This window comes from Mauremys reevesii, linkage group 2 (genome assembly GCF_016161935.1).
Source record: "Mauremys reevesii isolate NIE-2019 linkage group 2, ASM1616193v1, whole genome shotgun sequence".
NCBI classification, from domain to species: Eukaryota; Metazoa; Chordata; order Testudines; family Geoemydidae; genus Mauremys; species Mauremys reevesii.
Window position 1 is genome coordinate 264,111,028 of NC_052624.1, and position 19,263 is coordinate 264,130,290.

Here is a 19,263-nt window from a genome sequence, read left to right on the forward strand (position 1 = left end):
GCACTATATTTTAAATGGCCATTTATTTCCACTCTTTGTTTTACATTCAAGTACAGGGAACAGTGTGTTTCTACAGAAAATGACTTTCTAAGCCATTCTCTCCCACTGATCCAGGTCGATGGGATTAAAGTGCAACATTATGGCCTCATCCTGTTAGGTGCTGAGCACCTTCAACTTACAGTAACTTAACTGGGAGTAGCAAGCACTTAGCATTTTGCAGGACTGGACACATAGGACAGAATTTTCAAAAGAACTTAGCACCCGCAATTGTGGCAGATCATCAGAAGTGCTAAAGCCCATTTGTGCACCAAAATAAGTGGCCAGGTTTTCAAAAGTGCACAACAGATTGGTGGCTGAGTTCTTTTGAAAATCTGGCCCTAAGTGTCACTGTGAGTGCTGAGCATGTTTGAAAATCAGTCCCTTAGTTAACAAGTGTTTACAGATTGATGCATACAAATGCAAAAACTCTGGAGTGTCTGACCACCATGGAACTCAATTTGTCCCTAAATACAGGAAATCATTCTTCCCTCCTTGCATGGTTTTACCATTTTATCCCTACCCCATTTTTATTTTATTGACTCTTTCTAAGGACAGATCAATGAAATCATGATAAAAGGCCTTGCCAGTTTCCTTATAAATTTTAATAGATATCAGTCATTATTATTTTAGGAGTTCAACAGTGCATGGAACAATTTACGTTTTGATTACCAGAAATCATGGCACCCAAGAATTGTTTCTATGTGTATATTTAACCTATGTTAGCTAGGTTTGTAAGTGCCTGCCCCAAACCATGAACTCAAGGACAGTCAGCTTCATTGAGCACACTGTCATGCTAATCATGCAAAGAATAATTGCTTGTAATAGTTGCATGCACAAATGGTAACCTGCATTCCCATAGCTAAATGCAGTACTTACAAATTCTCCATCTTTGCCTCCGAAGTCTAAATAAAGCATCCTAATGCCATCATCTGAAGACACTTTTAGCTTTTCATAGGGACACTGTGCAATTGTTTTGGACAAGGCACCATCTTGTGGTTCAACTGTGAGAGAGAATCCATGTTCATAATGGATGGTCAAACGGCACTCCTGGTTTTTGTAGGTGCAAGCTGAACACGAAAAACAAAATTTAGATTATGAGACCTCTGCCCTTAAAAAGCTTGTATTTGTAAAATACCATTCACCTCTATGGCGACTTATTATCCACTCTACTTACAACATTAACAAGGAAAATACCTTTTAAAGGAAACAGAGTCACCCTGTCTACTTCCACATTTTGACCTGCTTTAAACCTCTTCCAAATTCTATTTAAAATAAAAAGAAACCAGCATTCTTTTATAGACAGAAACTCAAGCCACTTTTCTGAAACAAATAGAGTTAAAGTAGTGTGGGTATGAGATTGGTGATTGGAGATGAGTAGCTAAAGAACTAAGCAGTGTGGATTTTAATGTCACGGTGAGAAAAGATTACTTTATGTGGCTTTATCTGTATTTCAGAGTCACTATTCCTTAGCCTCTTCACTGGCTTTCACTGAGTTTCCTTGAACATACATAGTGGTGTGTATGTTATGCATAATAGACACACACACATATTCTGTATCAACTCCCATGGAAATTCTAGCAGGTTTCACTAGTGGCAGTATCGTAGCCAATGAGGTTAATCCGAGGCGCGATTATTGCTAGTTGAATCCTTTCACAGGATTCTCTTGGTTTCTGCTGGTCTGTGATTTCTACAAGAGGGTGAGTTGCACTTGCCGTGTTCCAAATTTTGATTGAAAGTTAACTAGTTCCAGTTGGCAAACAGAATTTCCATCAGGCATATGTAAAGCCCTTCCTCATCCTTTGCTCTTGCAGGTGAAATTAGTTGTTCCGTCTGTGCTGTTTACTGCTGTTCCTGTGCTCAGCAGGGCAAGTTACCTCCACAATGCAACTCATTGACTGCTTACAGGTATACTTACCTGAATGATTGGTTCCTTGCTCAAGAGGAGTGGACATCTGCATAGTGCAGTGTTTACCTTCATCTGCCTGAAGTTCTACCTGGAAATAAGCCCCTCATGGACCTAAAGGATACTATGCCTTCCCGACCTCCAATACGAGATCAGTTGCTCCATACTCTGTCCCTAACTATTCAAAGATATCTACATGTTCTAGTTTGAAGCTTTCTCTGCAATCCTCTCCATAAGTGCTTCACATGTTTGTTTTATGCAGTGCAGACAGAACCCCGAATTGTGTCTGGGTTTGGTGGGAAGGAGTGGTGTGGCCATGGTTTGGGCGCTGGTGGTCCCCCCACTTTTAGGCAGCTCTTGCTACTCCTGGTCTGAGTAACTAGTTTGGTTCGTCCTCCTTTCTCCCAAGAGGCTCCCTCTCTGCACTAGGACACTCCCGAATGCATTGCCCCCTGAGCAGCTGATCTGGCTTCGTGGGCACCTCCTCTGGACACTACTCCTTACAGAGTCACAGTGGGTCAACTGACATGAATGTCCTTGTCAGGACGGAGCTAGGCAGATAAGTGTTGGGTGTGGATGGAAGAAAGCCAGCTGAGTGGATGATGTAAACTGAGCGCTGTTACTTGTAAGCAGTTAAGATAACTGCCTGTCATTGGCCACAAAATCAGAGCTGGGTGGACGTGCCCTAAAATTAGAACGGTTGTTTACACCACTTAGCATTAAAAAAGGGTTATTTTTAAAGGCTGGCCCGAAGAGCTGTGGAGAAGGACTATGAAAGGCAGCACTCTGAGAACTGACTGATACCTGTGAAACTTCACATTTGATACAGACCTACAGTAAATTAATCAAATCCTGTTCTACCCCTCCAGCCCGTGAAAGACTACTGAAATTCTTTCTGCTTTACAACACCCAAACAGGAGTCAAATATATAGAGTTACATTAATTTGTTGGGTGTTGTAGGGAGTAAATAAAAAAAAGTAATTCCCCTGGACCTAATTTGTTTCACCCTTCATGTTTGTGTGCATCTCTGAATGCCAAGATACAAAAGAAAATCTCATTAACCTTAAGATTCAGGTAGCACCCCTGCTTCCAAAACAGACATTCAAAGAGCCAGCCTCTCTTTTCAAGCACAAAACGAGCATCAAAAGTTAAAAGCTGCAAAGAGAATCACTGAAGAATTTCAACGAAGATGAAGACTCTCTCGAGTACTAATTAGTTTCCTGGTAATTGAAAAAAGACCCTGATAATTGTAACCAGCATCTATTGCAGCAGGAATTCTGCAGCATGGCTGCCTTAACCTTTACGTTAGCTCGGGGACTGAGACTTAGACCTTCAGGTAGAATTGATGGAGTACCCAATTTTACCAACATTGGTGAAAGGAAAGAGTAGGTGACAAAGAGATCACAAAACAAGGATTTTACAGCTTTGGGGGATGGGTCTTGAACAGCAAGAACTGCACCCCTTTGAACAAGTAAGAAGGCAAACCAACAAATAGGAGCGGCAGGGTGAAGAGGGCTCAGCCAGGCATTTGAGATCAGTAGGCCAAAATATGGGCTTGTCCACATGGGGAAGTTAATCTGAAATAAGGTGAGGTGTGAATTTGAAGCCCTATTGCTATTCTGGAATAACTCCGCTTGTGGACACACTTATTCCAGAATGAGAGCATCCAGACATGGAGATAATCCAGAATAGCTATGCCATATTCCCCATGTAGACAAGCCCTACAAAGAGAGACTGTCGTGCTCAGTCACTCAATCTTGACTGCATCTTAGAAGGAAGGTAGATTGTCTGAAAGGGGGAGGTAGTTTGCACCCATTGTTATTAGACTGGCCTCCATTTTTTATTTTAAAAAACGCAGGTCAAGGTGGGTAAATGGCCTATATCTATTTGTGAATTTTGGACAGTTATGGTTCTGACCGTACCCACTCTTCTCTGCAGACAGGTCCCCCAACCAGATCACCAGTAACCTTTACTCCCTCCCCCCAATGTCTCCTCTTACTCCAGGAGGATGTTCTTTCCAGGGGTCACAGAGCTGAGGCCTTTGAAATAGAAGCATAGCAGCAGCAGGAGCCCCTCCTTTCTCATCATGACAATCACTTCCCAAAGGCATGAGGTCCCCATCTCTGACTCTAGCACTTCAGGCATTATTGGCTGCTAGACTCGTATCAGAATGAGGAAGAAAAGAGCAAAATGGAAGTCAGAATGACATGATAGGAGGCCTGAAAACACACAATTTGCCACAGTTCCTATAGAAGTTAAAAGCTGGCTGCAAAAGCAGCAATGAACTTTTCACAGAAACATTTTGTCTACATTCTGAGTTTCAATCAGCTCCAGTGGAAATAACTTGGAGAGACCAATAAACTTCTCCAAGCATTGATCCTGGACTAATGATCACAGATGCAGCGTTTTGATTTTTGCACTGAGAAACACACCTAAGGACAAATGCTAACGTGACTCAACATAAAGAAGAAGAACTTCCAAGTGTTACTCACAGGTTGTGATTTCCGTGATGAGCTCAGCTGAATTGTGGCAGCCCTGCACTATGTTCCTTGTCCACAGTGAGAGGTCTCTGCTAGTCTCTGTCCTGAAGAGATGGGTTTCAATCCCTTGCTTTGTACCGGTGCGCGTTGCAAAAGATAAATCCACCCCAGATTGTGGGGATCCCTTACCTGGACCTGAATGGACCAACCTGAAATTGGATTTAAAAACAAAATAAAATGTTTGCATTGCTTGACGCTACTCAGACTGCTCGGAGTTTTACGTTGCACAGCTATACGCAATGGAGTGAATTTAGTGCTGGTGAAAGGTTCGAGAGTAACAGCCTTGCAGACAGAAGGCTTCCATTTATCCACACAACAGGTACAGAATGGGCAGAAGCAGGGCAAGAGGCCTTAACACTGACCTGCATATGGGAGAGAGTGTGACTCAGTTTCCAAGCCCACTCAGAGCTTGACATCCCTGTTGAGGCTGCCAACAAGAGTGGCAAATAGTGCTAGTTGTGGGAGGTGGCTTTTGTGATGTGGACACGTCTTCCAGGAACTGGACACAACACAACCCAGCAGTCCCAAAATCTTGGGTCTGGGGTTGTATATGATCCTAGTTCTCTCTCATTTGGGCTAGGAATGATACTTGCTGAACCTGATTTTCAGAACATTGAAAGCACAGGGCATCGAGCACCAAATCTGCCTCACAGTTAAAGCAACTGCACATACAAAGGAGCAACAGGATGTCTAAATATTCATCTGGGTGTACAAAACATTCAGTTTGCATCAGGGATTGTGGCAACTGTGCGTAAAAATTAGCTACACAATTATGCACCTGACTCTGGCCTTAGTGCTTAAGCCCTAAACTGTATGCTTTGCTTCAGAGATATGAGTGCTAATTCAGATAACATTATATAGAGAGAAACCTCTTCCTTCCAGTGGCAAAATGTATCTCTGATAAAACCTAAATATCTGCAGCCTACCTTTACAATAAATGATGTTAGATAACAAGGTAACAGGCTCCTATAAAATATCTAAGGGCAGACACCAAGTACCATTTTGTATATATTTTTCCTAAAGCGCAGATAATTTCAGATGCACCAGCTAACTGTAACCTTGAACTTTTCTCTTATATTTTGTGAAACAAAGAAAAATTGAATCTACTTTTACTCCAGTACAACCAGCTGATTTTCAGAGTGACAAAGAAAGGTTTATTCACCTAGCCCGATAGCTAAATTTCAGAAAAAGTCATTTTAAGATAAAATTTACATCCAAATATCTCTTTTCTCCTTGAGATTATCCATATTTTAAGGGGAGTGCAGGAAGTTAGAGAAGTAATTCAAGGACATTGCAACAATTCAATTGTAATGATAAATGCAGAGAAACATCTCACCATTTAAAGGTTAAACACTAAATCTCGGAGAGACTGAGAAAGTGAAACCACAAGAAAACAGGACTATAAATGTGTCTTTTTTAACTCTCACCATATGGAAATGATCAATGTTATACACAGAGACAATATATAACAAAAGGCCACTGCTCCAATACCTGCAATGTAAGATAATCCCTAAATTGAAATATTAATTCCCAACTAACAATTTCTTTTGCACACCTTTAAAGAAAGATTCCTTGTGCCTGACATCACAGAACGGTACTCTTTAATGAAGAAAGTGTATTCTAAAATAAAAAGGAAGTAAAGCCACAGGAGTTTGGCATTTGAGAATCAGATGCCTCCATTCTGAAACACTGCCCCTTGGAGAGTGCTGTACACAAAAGCTCCTCTGAATAGATAAAATCACAAAGCAAAGACACTATGCCTAGAGCAGGGAGATTTTTGAAAGACATAATGGGCCAGACCCTCAGTTGGTATAAATAATGGAGGTCGGCCAATTTATACTAGCTGAGGATCTGGCCCACTCCTCCCGAAGTGCGATTTCTTTGCTGCTGAGATATAAAGTTTTCTAGGTTTGTCCATCTTTGACTTGATGGAAACTTTCCATGCATTCGTAGCTTCTGATCCATTTCCTTGATTTAAAAAAGACAAGACAAGACAAACCATGAGAAATTAAAACAGGGCCAGGTTACTGTGTGCAGATCTGCCTCTGACCATGTGGCTGGGGAAATGTGCCTCTTCCACAGAACTGTATGTCATCACAGTACCTCACTTTCATCCTGCAAGGCAAGCATGGCTTGACATATTAACTTCCACAGCTCCCTTCTGAGCTTTGGCATCCTTCCATCTTTTGCGGGGGATCCTGAGGACAGCTGATAGCACACCTCCCTTGCAGCCATGCGACTTGATGGAAGAAGAGGCAGAATCAGAGCTTGAGTGGAGGCCTCCTGAGTCCCCCGTTTGTTCTGCAGGCTCTCTTCCCCACTCCCAGTGAGACAATACGGTGAAAACTCTGCAAGGGCCATCTGGCCCTTGACTATCAGCGCGGAGGACTGGGAGTCAGTACTCCTGGGTATATTCCTGGCTCTGCTTCTAACTTCCTTGGGCAAATGACAGCATGCCTAGGTGACAAGATGGGTGAGGTAATATCTTTTGTGGGACCAACTTCTGTTGGTGAGAGAGACAAGCTTACACAGAGCTCTTCACAACAACACTGGATGCCGCATGCCTGGGCCTCAGTTCCCCAATCCGCACAATGGGTATAATAATCACTTTCACACTGCCCCGATGACAAGCCATTTTTAGTAAGAGGGTTTGAGAGCCACAGATAGAGGGTGTTTTACAGTATCAAACTGTTGTTATAAAACAGTAAGTCACAGAGCACAGACTCAACATTATTTCCCATGAGAAACTGTACACTTGGAAACTATTTCAAAGTTCTCTGTCACATCCTTTCTGCTGTGGACAGAGTTCATTAACTGCTCTAATAAGTACTTCCCAGTACTTGTCACACACCGTGCCATTCAATTTGGAAACCACATACTCCGAGATAGCAAGTGCCTAAAACTAGTTCACTTCTACAGGAAAATGGCATCATATGTTATTGATAACATCAATAATACAGCAGGACTAACATTATTGGTGCTACAGTATGTTGACGACACGAGCAGCATGTTGGTCCTACATAGTGCCATAACACCACATCCAGTATTAACCATATTTATTCCCTACTTTCTCATCCACACCACTATCTTCTTACTTACTCTCAATACTAGAATTTCAGGTACATCATTTAAAATTCTACTCATCATGGCATCAATTGTACATCCAGTTAGAGATAAGGCTTTGCAAGGTCCTGCAGTGAGACATGAACTAGACAGGTATTCAGCAGGGAGTTAATATTATGGGATATCATTACTTAGGTCTTTAAGTCTGAGACAAAGGACTCCCTAGTCTCGTTTTGGCCAACACTATTGCTGTTTATATGAAATATTGGAAACATCAGGCTACTGAAAAACCCGAAAGCCATTAAAGAAAGCCAGCTAAACCAGTTCTTTTTGCTAAACCAAAGAGCATGTTATTTAGCTGCTCAAACTGGCTGATTGACACAAAAATCAGTTCTTCGCTTGAGGAGATATGCAAAACCACTTCGAGAGCTTGCCACCAGTCCTAATAACATTACAGAACCTCAGAATATTTACTAGCATGCATCTTTCGCTATTCATATTAAAAAGAGGTCACTTGAAGGTTATTATTCAACGGTGGACACTGTACAAAGAACTCCAGAGATAGACTGGAAGCTGGTCATTAGTATAACCTTCAACTTTCAGCCAATGCAGTCACCGGAAGGACAGACTTTCCAAGGTATGAGATCCACACAGTGGTTCTCAACCAAGGGTCCAAGGCCCCCCTGGGAGCCACAAGCTGGTTCCAAGGGGTCCGCCAAGCAGGGCAGCATTAGACTCGCTGGGGCCCAGGGCAGAAAGCCAACGCCCCGCTGCATGGGAGTCGAAGCCTAAGTAATGTAGCTTTGAGGGGGGAGTCCTGTGGTGTGGGGCCTGGGCAACTGCCCTGCTTGCTACCCCTTAATGCCGGCCTTGGCTTTAATATTCAGAAAAACAGTTATTGTTGCTCAGGTGGGCTGTGGAGTTTTTATAGCAAGTTGGGGGGGGGTCTCAGAAAGAAAAAGGTTGAGAACCCCTGAAATACAGTATACGTCTAAGAAGCACTGATAGCTTCTTGCAAAAATAACATGCATCTGATGAAGTGGATTTTAGCCCACGAAAGCTTATAACATGCATCTGATGAAGTGGGATTTTAGCCCACGAAAGCCCAAATAAATTTGTTAGTCTCTAAGGTGCCACAAGGACTCTTCCTTATTTTTGCTGATACAGACTAACACGGCTACCACTCTGAAACCTGAGAGCTTCTAGAGCTTTTTCACCAGAACTCAGAGCAGCCACCAGAGGGCATAAGAATGTTGGTAACTGTAAACCAGTCTGCTCAGGATTATGTTGATATGGGGTGTATTAGGAATAGACAGATCTGTAAAATGCCCCTCCTTACATTCCGTAGAGAGCTGTAAACAGAGATTAATTTTTCAGTTTATCTGATTGCTCCCTCTTCTATTTTTATTCTGTCTACCGTCTCCATTTTTCAGTGCTTTACGTATACACAGTATCATGAGATGAAGAGTACAAACCAAGGTGTTGGTGCTAGGTGGGACTCTGTGGTCTGCATTTTACTTTAATGATATGAAAAGAATCTCAGGCATTTGTTGCAGCACAGAAAAATCTTCACAAATGACAGTGAAATTCTCATTGACACCCTGGGGAGAATTTTCAAAGCAGGTATTCAACCGCTCATCTTAGATTTATGTCAGTAGGCATTGATGTAAGTTCTTCATCAAGTGCAGTCATCAAGCAGCTCAGTTGAGCAGAAAGCTCTGAAAACATTACTCCTTTTCTACACAGGATACTCCCCAGTCTGACTTCCCCCAATGAGACCTGCTCTTGGACAACTATGCTATTTGGAAATCTGTCCCTCTCAGCTCAGTTACTCATCCTAGCTTTGTCCCTAACGTAACATCACTGGAAGACTCAAGATAAGACAGTACTAAACTTTCAGACCCTCCTAAAGGGAGAAAGCAATACAAGTTTGAAAGTGGTCTCCACATTTTGGGTTGTTTGAATGTTTTTCTAGTCATGTTGCAGAGATAGTGTTTGTGGAACTGGGGAGTACTCACAACAGCTTGGTGCTCAGATAACAGTGAGGGGACCGTTAGAAATACCTAGATAAATTAAACATAACACACAGTAATTGTGATTATCAAATATCTAAGCTTTGCTTTGACATTAATTAACAACAAAAACTATTTGTTGATTTGTGGTCCAAAGCATCAAGAATGTTTCCAGACAAAGGCATTAACTATTAACTGAGTTAACACCATTTAGGTCACAGGATGTAGCTTTGCATTAGCTTTTTGGCATCATAATGTGTAGATGGTCAATATTAACTCAGAATTTGGGATTTAGCATTTTTTTCATGTCTACTGTGATATATGATGCAGTTTTATTGTAGGGTTGTTGGTTTGTTTTTTTGTTTTTTGTTTTTTTACTTCTACAGCACTTTACACACATTTAACATTGATTTTTTTTAAGCTGCACACACTCCTGTGATGTGGGTAAGTATTGTTATCCCTGTTGGACAAATGAGAGCACAGTGAAACACACATATTATGGCAAAAATGTCTCAGACTCAGCACCAAAATGCAGGAGCCCTAACTCCCAATTGCCTCTTGTAGTGCTAGAGTACAGTGCCTCCCAGTGTATCATTTAAACTTATCTCTATTATATATGAACCATATTCCACACAAAGCTGGAAGTACAGACTGATGTTGTTCTTTAGGGCTGATATGGATGCCTAACATTTATATGTTGAAATATTGGGGGAGGGGGAGAGGGAAATCAAACATTATATATAAAAAAAGAGAGAGATCCATGTAAACCTGGTGGCAAACTGACAAGCAAACAAGGACAGGCTGAAATTCTGCTACTACAGTGCAGTAGAAATACTGTACCCCTTATCTTACCTCCAACTTCCTCTGCTCATTGCCTAAGGTAGATTGACCAGGACTCTGTACAATAGTATCTGCTACTGAACTTCATCAGTGTTCAGCAGCATTTCAAGTATGCTTTAGCTTAGCAAAAATGTTTTCCCAAGGACTCAGAAAAAAGCTGAAAGATGGGAACAGCCAAGATTACAACATGCTGTCTGCAAACTTTCCAGGTGAAAAGTTATAAATTGCACCAGTCAATGCACAGAAGGGTATTAGAGAATGTTCCAGTGGGCAAGTTAATCACTAACAAATGTCTGAAAGTAGAAGTTAACATCAATAGTAAACTGCATGCTTTAAAAAAAACAACAACAAAAACCCCCCTGCTCTGTATGGCAGATAATCAAATCAGGAGTCCCACTGGGCTTTGAACAAAATACAAAAATAACAGTATGTTTAAAAAAAGTCACCACAGCTAGCAGTAGACAGGATTAATTGGTTTTAAAAGACATAGGGACGTCCAAACAGAACCCACCTACCCACAAACAGATCAGCAAAATGTGTGCTTCCAGGCATAATCTGCTCAAATCTGCTCACATTCAGGGCTTCAGAAAGTGAAATCACATGGGCTCTGAAGGATTTTTTTTGCCCAGTTTCATTATGTGTCATTGCACAAGTGTCTAGGTGCATTGTGTCACTGATTTCCCCAGTCTTCATTTTCTTAAGCATCAGAAATAGAACACTACTGTAGGCAGGATACTGAAGATGGACTACAATGGTCTCATCAGGAATGTCAGGCAGGACAGAGCTCTTCCGTCAGCATAATGAAACCAGCACTGTGAGCGGTAGTAGCTATGTAGGCCGGAGAAGCTGTACACACCAGCGCTTACACTGGTGTAACTGAAGTCGCTCAGGGGAGTGGTTTATCCATACCCTTGAGTGACATAAGTTATAACAACATAGGCAGTAGTGCAGATGTAGCCAGAGGCATCCAGGCTGCCTCTCCCATTAATATAAGTGGGATGTAGGTGCCTAAATACCTTGGAAGATCTGGGCCTTTGGAGCCTACGGGTTTGTCTACTTTGACCACAGCAAGGTGGGGTGGGAATCTACCCCTCACTAGCCCTCTGTGGTCCCTGTGCATCCTGCTAACATTCCTTAATGCAGTGGCTCTCAAACTTTTGTACTGGCGACCCCTTGGCTCCTTACAGTAGCCTGATCTAGTCCTCTTTGAAATGGCACTAGCTCAAAGTGTATTAATGAACTGTTAACATGTGTCAGTAGAGTACACATAAACAGTTAACCACAGCAGACTAGGGCGGGGTAGATTCACACCCCAACTTGCTGCAGTCTAAGGCCTGGTCTATACTGGGGGGGGGAATCGATTTAAGATACGCAACTTCAGCTACGAGACTAGCGTAGCTGAAGTTGATGTATCTTAGATCAACTTACCTCCCGCCCTCACGGCGCAGGATCAATGGCCGTGGCTCCCCCATTGACTCCGCTTCTGCCTCTCGCCCTGGTGGAGTTCTGGAGTCGACGGGGAGCACGTTCAGGGATCGATTTATCGCGTCTAGACGAGACGCGATAAATCGATCTCCAATAGATCGATCGCTACCCACCAGTCCGGCAGGTAGTGTGGACATATCCTAATAGTTCATGCTGACAAGCCCTAAGTCTCAGTGAAAGTGTATGGAACCAAAGCTCCTATGGGCCTACGTCAATATTAAAAATGGGACTTCAGTTCATTTGAAAATTTTACCCAGTCCAAGTTGTTTAAAAAAGGCTTAAAACATTATTCCAAGTGCCCTTACTGTCCAAGCATTTAGGGCAGGGGTTCTCAAACTGGGGGTTGGGACCCCTCAGGGGGTCACGAGGTTATTACATGGGGGATCTCGAGATGTCAGCTTCCACCCCAAGTCCCGCTTTGCCTCCAGCATTTATAATGGTGTTAAATATATAAAAAAGCGTTTTTAATTTATAAGGAGGGTCACACTCAGAGGCTTGCTGTGTGAAAGGGGTCACCAGTACAAAAGTTTGAGAACCACTGGTTTAGGGTCCAATCCAACTCCCCACTTAAATCAGTGAAAAGATTCCTGTCAACTTCACTAGGGGACGGATGTGGCCACTGAAGAGCTTTAGTTAGTTTGTTTTGGGGCCAAAGAGGGCGTAAAAAGCCAACTTCTCCCTCAGAGCCTGAAGGTTAGAAGAAAAATAAGAGATGGGTGGGGAAGTACTAAAGACATATGGCAAATACTATCTTGGCATTTAATCTGTCTTTAGGGGTGAAATCAGTGTTGTGTGCGAGGTACTGATTTGAGGGTCCAAGAGACTAACATGCTCCTTTTATTCCCTGAGCAGGCACGGCATGGGCAGCAGCAGCCAATGTGTCCCTTCGTTGTCCTGCCAACATGCCTCTACACGCCTGTGGTTAATCTTACTCCCTAGCTAGGGGGACTGTTCTGGCTGCCTCTCTTGATTTAGCTGAACAATGTGGTCTGTGTAACTCAATGCACATAACGTCACCAAGGAGCAATACTTATACAACCGTGTCTCCAGTCTCTGCTCCCGGGGCAAGGATTTCACATTCTGTGTATCCTGCACAATGTGCTACAGTAATACCTACATGCTGGTACAATATGTATCCCCCAGACAAAGGAGAGAGACTCTCCATCCAGTACGTGTCTTGTATTGCTTCAGTTTTTTAAAACCCACAAGTCATTATTAGTGTTATTTCACTTAATGCAAGCTCCATTATCCCCCATTGTTTATGTTTTCAGAAAGTTCTACCAAGGAACATGGGCACAGATTAATTTCCTCTCCCACCTGCATTTAAAGCTTCCTCAGGTTACCATTTGCCCCTTCCAGGACTCATCCCCCACTGGGTCACAACATTCTGCCACTTCCTCAGCACAGAAAGATGTTGCAATGGGATGAGATGATCCATCATCCTGGCATTGGCCCAACTACCCCGATACAATGTTACAGTCTTGGGATGCACTACCACCTGCTGCTGCAATGTCGGGGAGTATACACGGTGTCAGAGCTTGGTGACAGAACGTCGGCACGTCCTGCAGTTCTGACACACCCTTCTGCTGCAACATCTTACCTAGCTTTAAATAGGGATTCTTGAATGTGAGCCGTTGTCCTTTTATTGGATTTGCTGGAGGGACACTGTAAGCTTGTCAGCGTGTTGTAAAGCACAGTGTGATCACCTTACTTTATACCAACACTGTGTGAACAGGAATGAATAAGTGACTTCTCTTTGACTACGTTTGAAAGTTCCCAAGGGTCTAGATACTCTGGGGTGAAATAACTTCTAGTATCCTTGGCCTTTTGATAAAATTTTGATTTATTTTTCATTGAATTATTCAACAACAAAATCTTAGATCGTTAGGCAACAAAACGCAGTTGAGTAAACCAAACGAGTGAGAGCTAAAAGAAACTAGTGAGCTTGCCGCGAGTGATACCACTTGTGGCTACTTGGCACCAGTCCCACTGAATGGAATGGCACTGAGAAATAATCTGACTTGGAGTCAGACCAGGGAAATGAGAGCAGAACTCCTTCTCAAGCCCCGAGACTGTTCTAGCAGACAAATATGATTAGAATTAGTGTCAAAAGCCATAGATGACTCTCAGTGTAAGAAACATATGTGGGCAAATCTCTCCATAGTGCAGGATCCCGCACACATGCCGGTAAATAAAAATGAAGTCGGTGTGTCTGACAGCTGTACATCTGACGGTGTCAGCTCAGGATTTAACTGTGCTATATTAACCCTAGCCAGTATTTCTCTCTGGGGTCTATTGGGAGTCAGATCCATGAGAGAAGCTGGAAATCCATCATACAGTTGGAAAATACTTTAACTGGACTCTGTAGGAAAAACATGATGGTATGATGCGTGCACTTCCTGTGCTCTACACGCTTGCTTGGCAATGATTTCTCATATGATGCCCATGAGTGAAAATATTTTTGGGGTGGCACTGCACTTTAGTTTTGTCTGAAGTAAATATACTGTGGATCACTTGAAGGACACTAGTTTGGTTAAGAAATATGCTGTAGTCAGGGGTGAAAGTAAAATTGAGCTCTTACCGGTATGGGGCCAGCTCTGCCCCTCCCCCCTGGGAAGGGGCGGGCCTCAGGCAGAAGGGGCGGGGCATTGCCCACAGTTAGCCCACCTGCACTGCCTGGCCTGCACTGCGGTAGCAGCAGCAGCAGCTGGAGCCCCGGGCCCTTTTAAATCAGGGCCCCGGGGCAGCTACTTCTTTTGCCGCCCCCATGGCTGCGCTTTAACGTCGCTGCCCCTTTTGCAACCCCCATCGGCGACCCTGCTGGGTCATCGCTGCCCCTTTTGCGCCCCCCATTGCCCGACATTAAAGTGCTGCCACAGCAGCACTTTAAAGTCAGTGGTACAGGCCGGTACTGGCAGCTACTTTTGACCGGTACACCGTACCAGCCCATACCGCCTTACTTTCACCTCTGGCTGTAGTCTTTGTTTTGCTGTTCACTTGCTTTCTCCACGTTATGGACACAGACACACAGAGGATAGTGAGGAGACCACATGCTTCTCCAGGTCTAAACATCAGTTTCTCTGGGCAAAACACATCTGACTCATATTATTTTTGATCTATCAGCTGAGTTACTTGATTCATTATTTAAAAAGAATGGAAATGGTACTACAGCATTATTTGCAAAGCATTTTCACTCAAACAGGTGAGTCTGGAAACATTACAATACCTTCCAATGGATTATCTTGATGTACATAGTCATGGGACAAAAAATTAGTGATTTTGGTTGACTCAACTTGACACATATCAAAGGGGCTTGATTTTCAGAGGGCGGATGCTCAGCAGTTTCAGAAAATCAAGTCCTGTTAAATTGCCTCACATTGGGCACCCAAAATCACTAGTCACCACAGAAAAGTCTTTCCCAGTATGTCTATCTCAGTAATGGCCATATAAAAGCATTTTGTTAAATCAATATTTAAGCATGTCATCCAATCAGTGTTATTCATTGGCTTGATTAGCTATGGGGAGCATTTTGGCACTTCAACACACTCCACCAGTTGAAGAATTTCAGTATCTACCGATTTCTTTTGGATAGAGCGCGGGCATTACTAGAGATGGGCAGGTATGGTAACTGGTGTTGAAATACTATGGTGATGGGAACCCTAGACATACCTTAGATAGAAAGATAGATAGATTAGATAATGAGAACAAAGAGTTCACTGAATTAGGAAAAGCTGTAAATAAGCCACTTAGAACAGGAACGCAAACAACACTGAAAGTAAAATATTCCAAAAATGTGCATGACTCTTGGTGATAGGTGAGCTTCCAAAAAACTCAGCTGTGGAAACACTACTGGGTGTCATAGTTCCAACCCTGAGTAGTAATGTACTACATTGACTTCCTGGTAGGTTTAGCACGGATAAGCATTCGGAAGTGCAGATACTTATTTCAAGCCCTTGGGTCTGCAAATTTAATTGGAAATCTCATGGGAACAGGTTCTATCATGAGATTTCCAGAATTTCTGTTTCAATTCTTGGCCCACAGCATTGTGGGAATAATCTTTCTTGTGATATTTTGGCAATTCCAGTCTTGGACGGAATTTGGAAGTGGGGGAGAGGAGGACACATAAACTGAGTATTTCAAGATCTCAACAAAAAGTTTGGTTCTAAAAACATGACATTTTCAAGTGTGATGTACGTGACAATCTCTTTTCTTACTAGGTACATCCACTCCTAATAACAACTAAAGTGCCTGTAATAAAATATAAAGCTACCTGGTGGCTAGCAGAGGGTAAGTATGGAGAGGGCTGAACCAAGCTTCTTTCATTCGTGGCATGCTGTCATATATTAAAAGGTCTTTCTCAGTCAGTACAACCAGTGCTGGCTTCCAGTGCTTCTCATTCTCTCCTGGCACCTGGAACAGAACACAGTTTCAATGAAACAATGAGTGAGGAAGAGAAGAGGGACAGGTTAGCAGCCTGCAACTACAGAGCATGCCAATGGGAGCAAGTAGGGTTCAGGCTGAAAAGATTAATGAAGAAACAAGTTTTACTACTACAGGTCTCTGGAATGATTCTGCCTCCTGAATAATATCCTAAATTTATGACTAGAAGCAGCAAAAATGGATTAAAGCATAAGGAGAACATCTGTCATTGTCATTAGTACTAAAACTTCCAAACCTGCTGTATCCTTTGCTCACTATCGGCTGTTACATACGGGAAATAAGCAGAGGAAAACGTAGACAGAGCTGGCTCTGTTATTTATATTTGATCTTTAAGAACCTATGAGGTCCGTTGTCCTTGAATAGGGAACTAGAATCAATGCAAAGCATACTGTGAGAAACAACTCTAAAATAGTGACATGGGTGGGGAGGGAAAAAATGATGCTCTCTCTCTAATTTCTATGATTAATGATTGTTGGCATGATCCTGCACTCAACTTACCACTGGGCAGAAATCGTGGCTCTGTTGAAATCAATGCAAAAAATCCATTGACTTCAATGGAGCTACAATTTCACCTCTGGTGTTTTACCTACTAACATGCACTCATTGTAGTAGTATGTTACTTCTCAGATGAGACTCCTGGAAGAATTCTGCGCCACTGGAATGGGTTACCTAAGGAGGCTGCAGAATCAGCGTCACTGGAGGTTTTTAAGAACAGGTTAGACAAACACCTGTCATGGATGGTCTAGGTTTACTTCATCCTGCCTCAGTGCAGGGGTCAGGACTAGATGACGTCTTAAAGGTCCCTTCTAGCCTTACATATCTACCAGTCTTCCTGAAGCAACATGAACAAAAACATCTTTTGGTTTTACATTGAAAAAAAAAATCTCTCAAAAAAAGTGAATCTGATTTCATGTTATGTTCAAACTGGACATAAAGGGTGACTATTACTAAGGCTGCAAGTTTGTCACCTCTGCAGCAGGCAGCCGGTCCACCTGGCCCGGGGGCAGCTCAGGCAGCCCCTGCACCAGTCGCACCAGCCACTGCTGGGGAAGTCTTGGGCCACTGCGCCCCCTGCTGCAGCAGGAGTTTGGGTGTGGGAGTGGGTTGGGTCACGGGATGGGGTGAAGTGGGCTCTGGGTGGCTCTTACCTCAGGGGGCTCCCCGGAAGCAGCAACATCCCCCTCACTCAGTGCAGGCAGAGTGCAGAGCTGCCTAGCCACGCCTCTGCCTAGGAGCTGAGCGAGGGGGATGTTGCCACTCCCAGGGAGACGTGGCACCAGGTAGGGAGCCTGCCGGCTGTGCCAACTCCCCCCTTTCTCCTGCCAGCACCACAGAGGGTCCTGGGCTGCACGTCGCTGCTCGCTCCACCATCCTCCCAGCACCAGGGAGGGTCCTGGGCCACACGCCCCAGGCCCCCTCTCTGTCCTGCAGCACCTGCAGCACTCCCACCTGAGCACCTGCGGTGCCCCCGGGACGCCCCTCCCCCCAAGATTTAGTCAGGAGTATATAGTAGAAGTCCTAGACAGGTCACAGGCCATGAAATTTTGTTTAGTGCCTGTGACCTGTCCATAACTTTTACTAAAAATACCTGTGACTAAAACAGTGTTTCTCAAACTGGGGTCGCCGCTTGTGTAGGGAAAGCCCCTGGCGGGCTGGGCCGGTTTGTTTACCTGCCCCATCCGCAGGTCCAGCCAATCGTGGCTCCCACTGGCTGCAGTTTGCTGCTCCAGGCCAATGGGGGCTGCCGGAAGCAGCGGCCAGTAAGTCCCTCGGCGACAAACTTGCCTGACCTGCCAGGGGCTTTCCCTGAACAAGCGGCGACCCCGCTTTTGAGAAACACTGGACTAAAACGTAGCATTAACTATTACCCACCCCAAAGTGGCAGTAAATCCACCTCCTTCCTTCCTAAAAAGATGTCATGCTCCAACTTTCCATTTAATATTTTTCCTCTTTTCTGCTGCCAACAGCGGGGACAATTATGGCATAGCTACCTGCTACCAATTCTCTTCAAAACACAGCTACATGTCTTAAAAGATCTCCCCCTGAAATTCACAGCTTGTAATGTAGGGTCATGTACGTGTACTTCTCCTTGATGGTGTCTGACCTGATGTTAGTAATTGTTGTCCTTTGTGGCTCCCACTCCCCAAAAAGCCACTAAAAAGAACCAATATTACTACTGCTAGTAGAAATTCTCCTTTAGCCCAAGTGGTAGTGATATGTGATTCTGGAGCAGGTCTTGAGTTTTACTCAGCAGCCAATGAGTCCCCTGATGACTGTTCTCTCTCTATTTGTGCAGTCCTGGCTTCAAAACATTTTCACAAGCACCAGTTTAAACAAACAGAATCAGAACCAGGTATGGGCTTGAACCAGAACATTGATCCGAAACACCTCAAAGTGAGAGGAAGTTCAGATGTGGTTCTAAAGTTTGTGTATGATGAATATGAATTGAAACATCTGAAACCAAACCACTTGAATGGTAGAAAAATCCAGAGCTGAAACCAAATTTTGAAACTTGGGAACATCTCTATAGCCCAATTAAAGAACCATGTTTTATTGTACTAGGTTACATAATTAAATCTACAAGTGTTAAAATATGGGCCTGAGTCTCATTTCCACTATTATTCTTTATTATTTGTATTACCATAGTGCATAGGACTTGTAGTCATGGACCAGGACTCCACTGTGCCAGGCACTGTACAAACACATGGGCTGTAACCATGGAGAGGACATGCAAAGACCAGACCAGGATAGGGATGGTGGAGCCATATTTGTGCCCTCATTGACATTTGACAGCATGAGAAGGGGAATCAGATTCAGAACCAAGTTTAAACCTGGGTATTCTTACAGACCAAACAGGCCCCAATTAAACATCCTCAAGCTTTAGGGAAGTTCAGGTCTACTTCTAAGATGGTTCCCAACCAGAACACCAGGCCCCAAATCT

The 19,263-nt window shown here is 43.5% G+C and overlaps 1 protein-coding gene and 1 pseudogene across 2 annotated transcripts in view; one reads left to right on the forward strand and one right to left on the reverse strand.

The window, feature by feature from the left end:
• SNTB1 (syntrophin beta 1) overlaps positions 1 to 19,263 on the reverse strand; it is a 150,704-nt gene that overhangs the window by 6,608 nt on the left and 124,833 nt on the right. Inside the window, exons 4-6 of one of the 2 annotated variants that reach the window (XM_039526945.1) lie at positions 16,153 to 16,292; positions 4,435 to 4,631; positions 916 to 1,106 (exon numbers count right to left, since the gene is read on the reverse strand). In XM_039526945.1, the coding sequence (XP_039382879.1) occupies positions 916 to 1,106; positions 4,435 to 4,631; positions 16,153 to 16,292 (528 nt within the window). The remainder of the gene's footprint in view (positions 1 to 915; positions 1,107 to 4,434; positions 4,632 to 16,152; positions 16,293 to 19,263) is intronic. The other variant, XM_039526946.1, reaches the window with a different exon arrangement.
• Positions 1,619 to 1,783, forward strand: LOC120399704 (annotated as a pseudogene).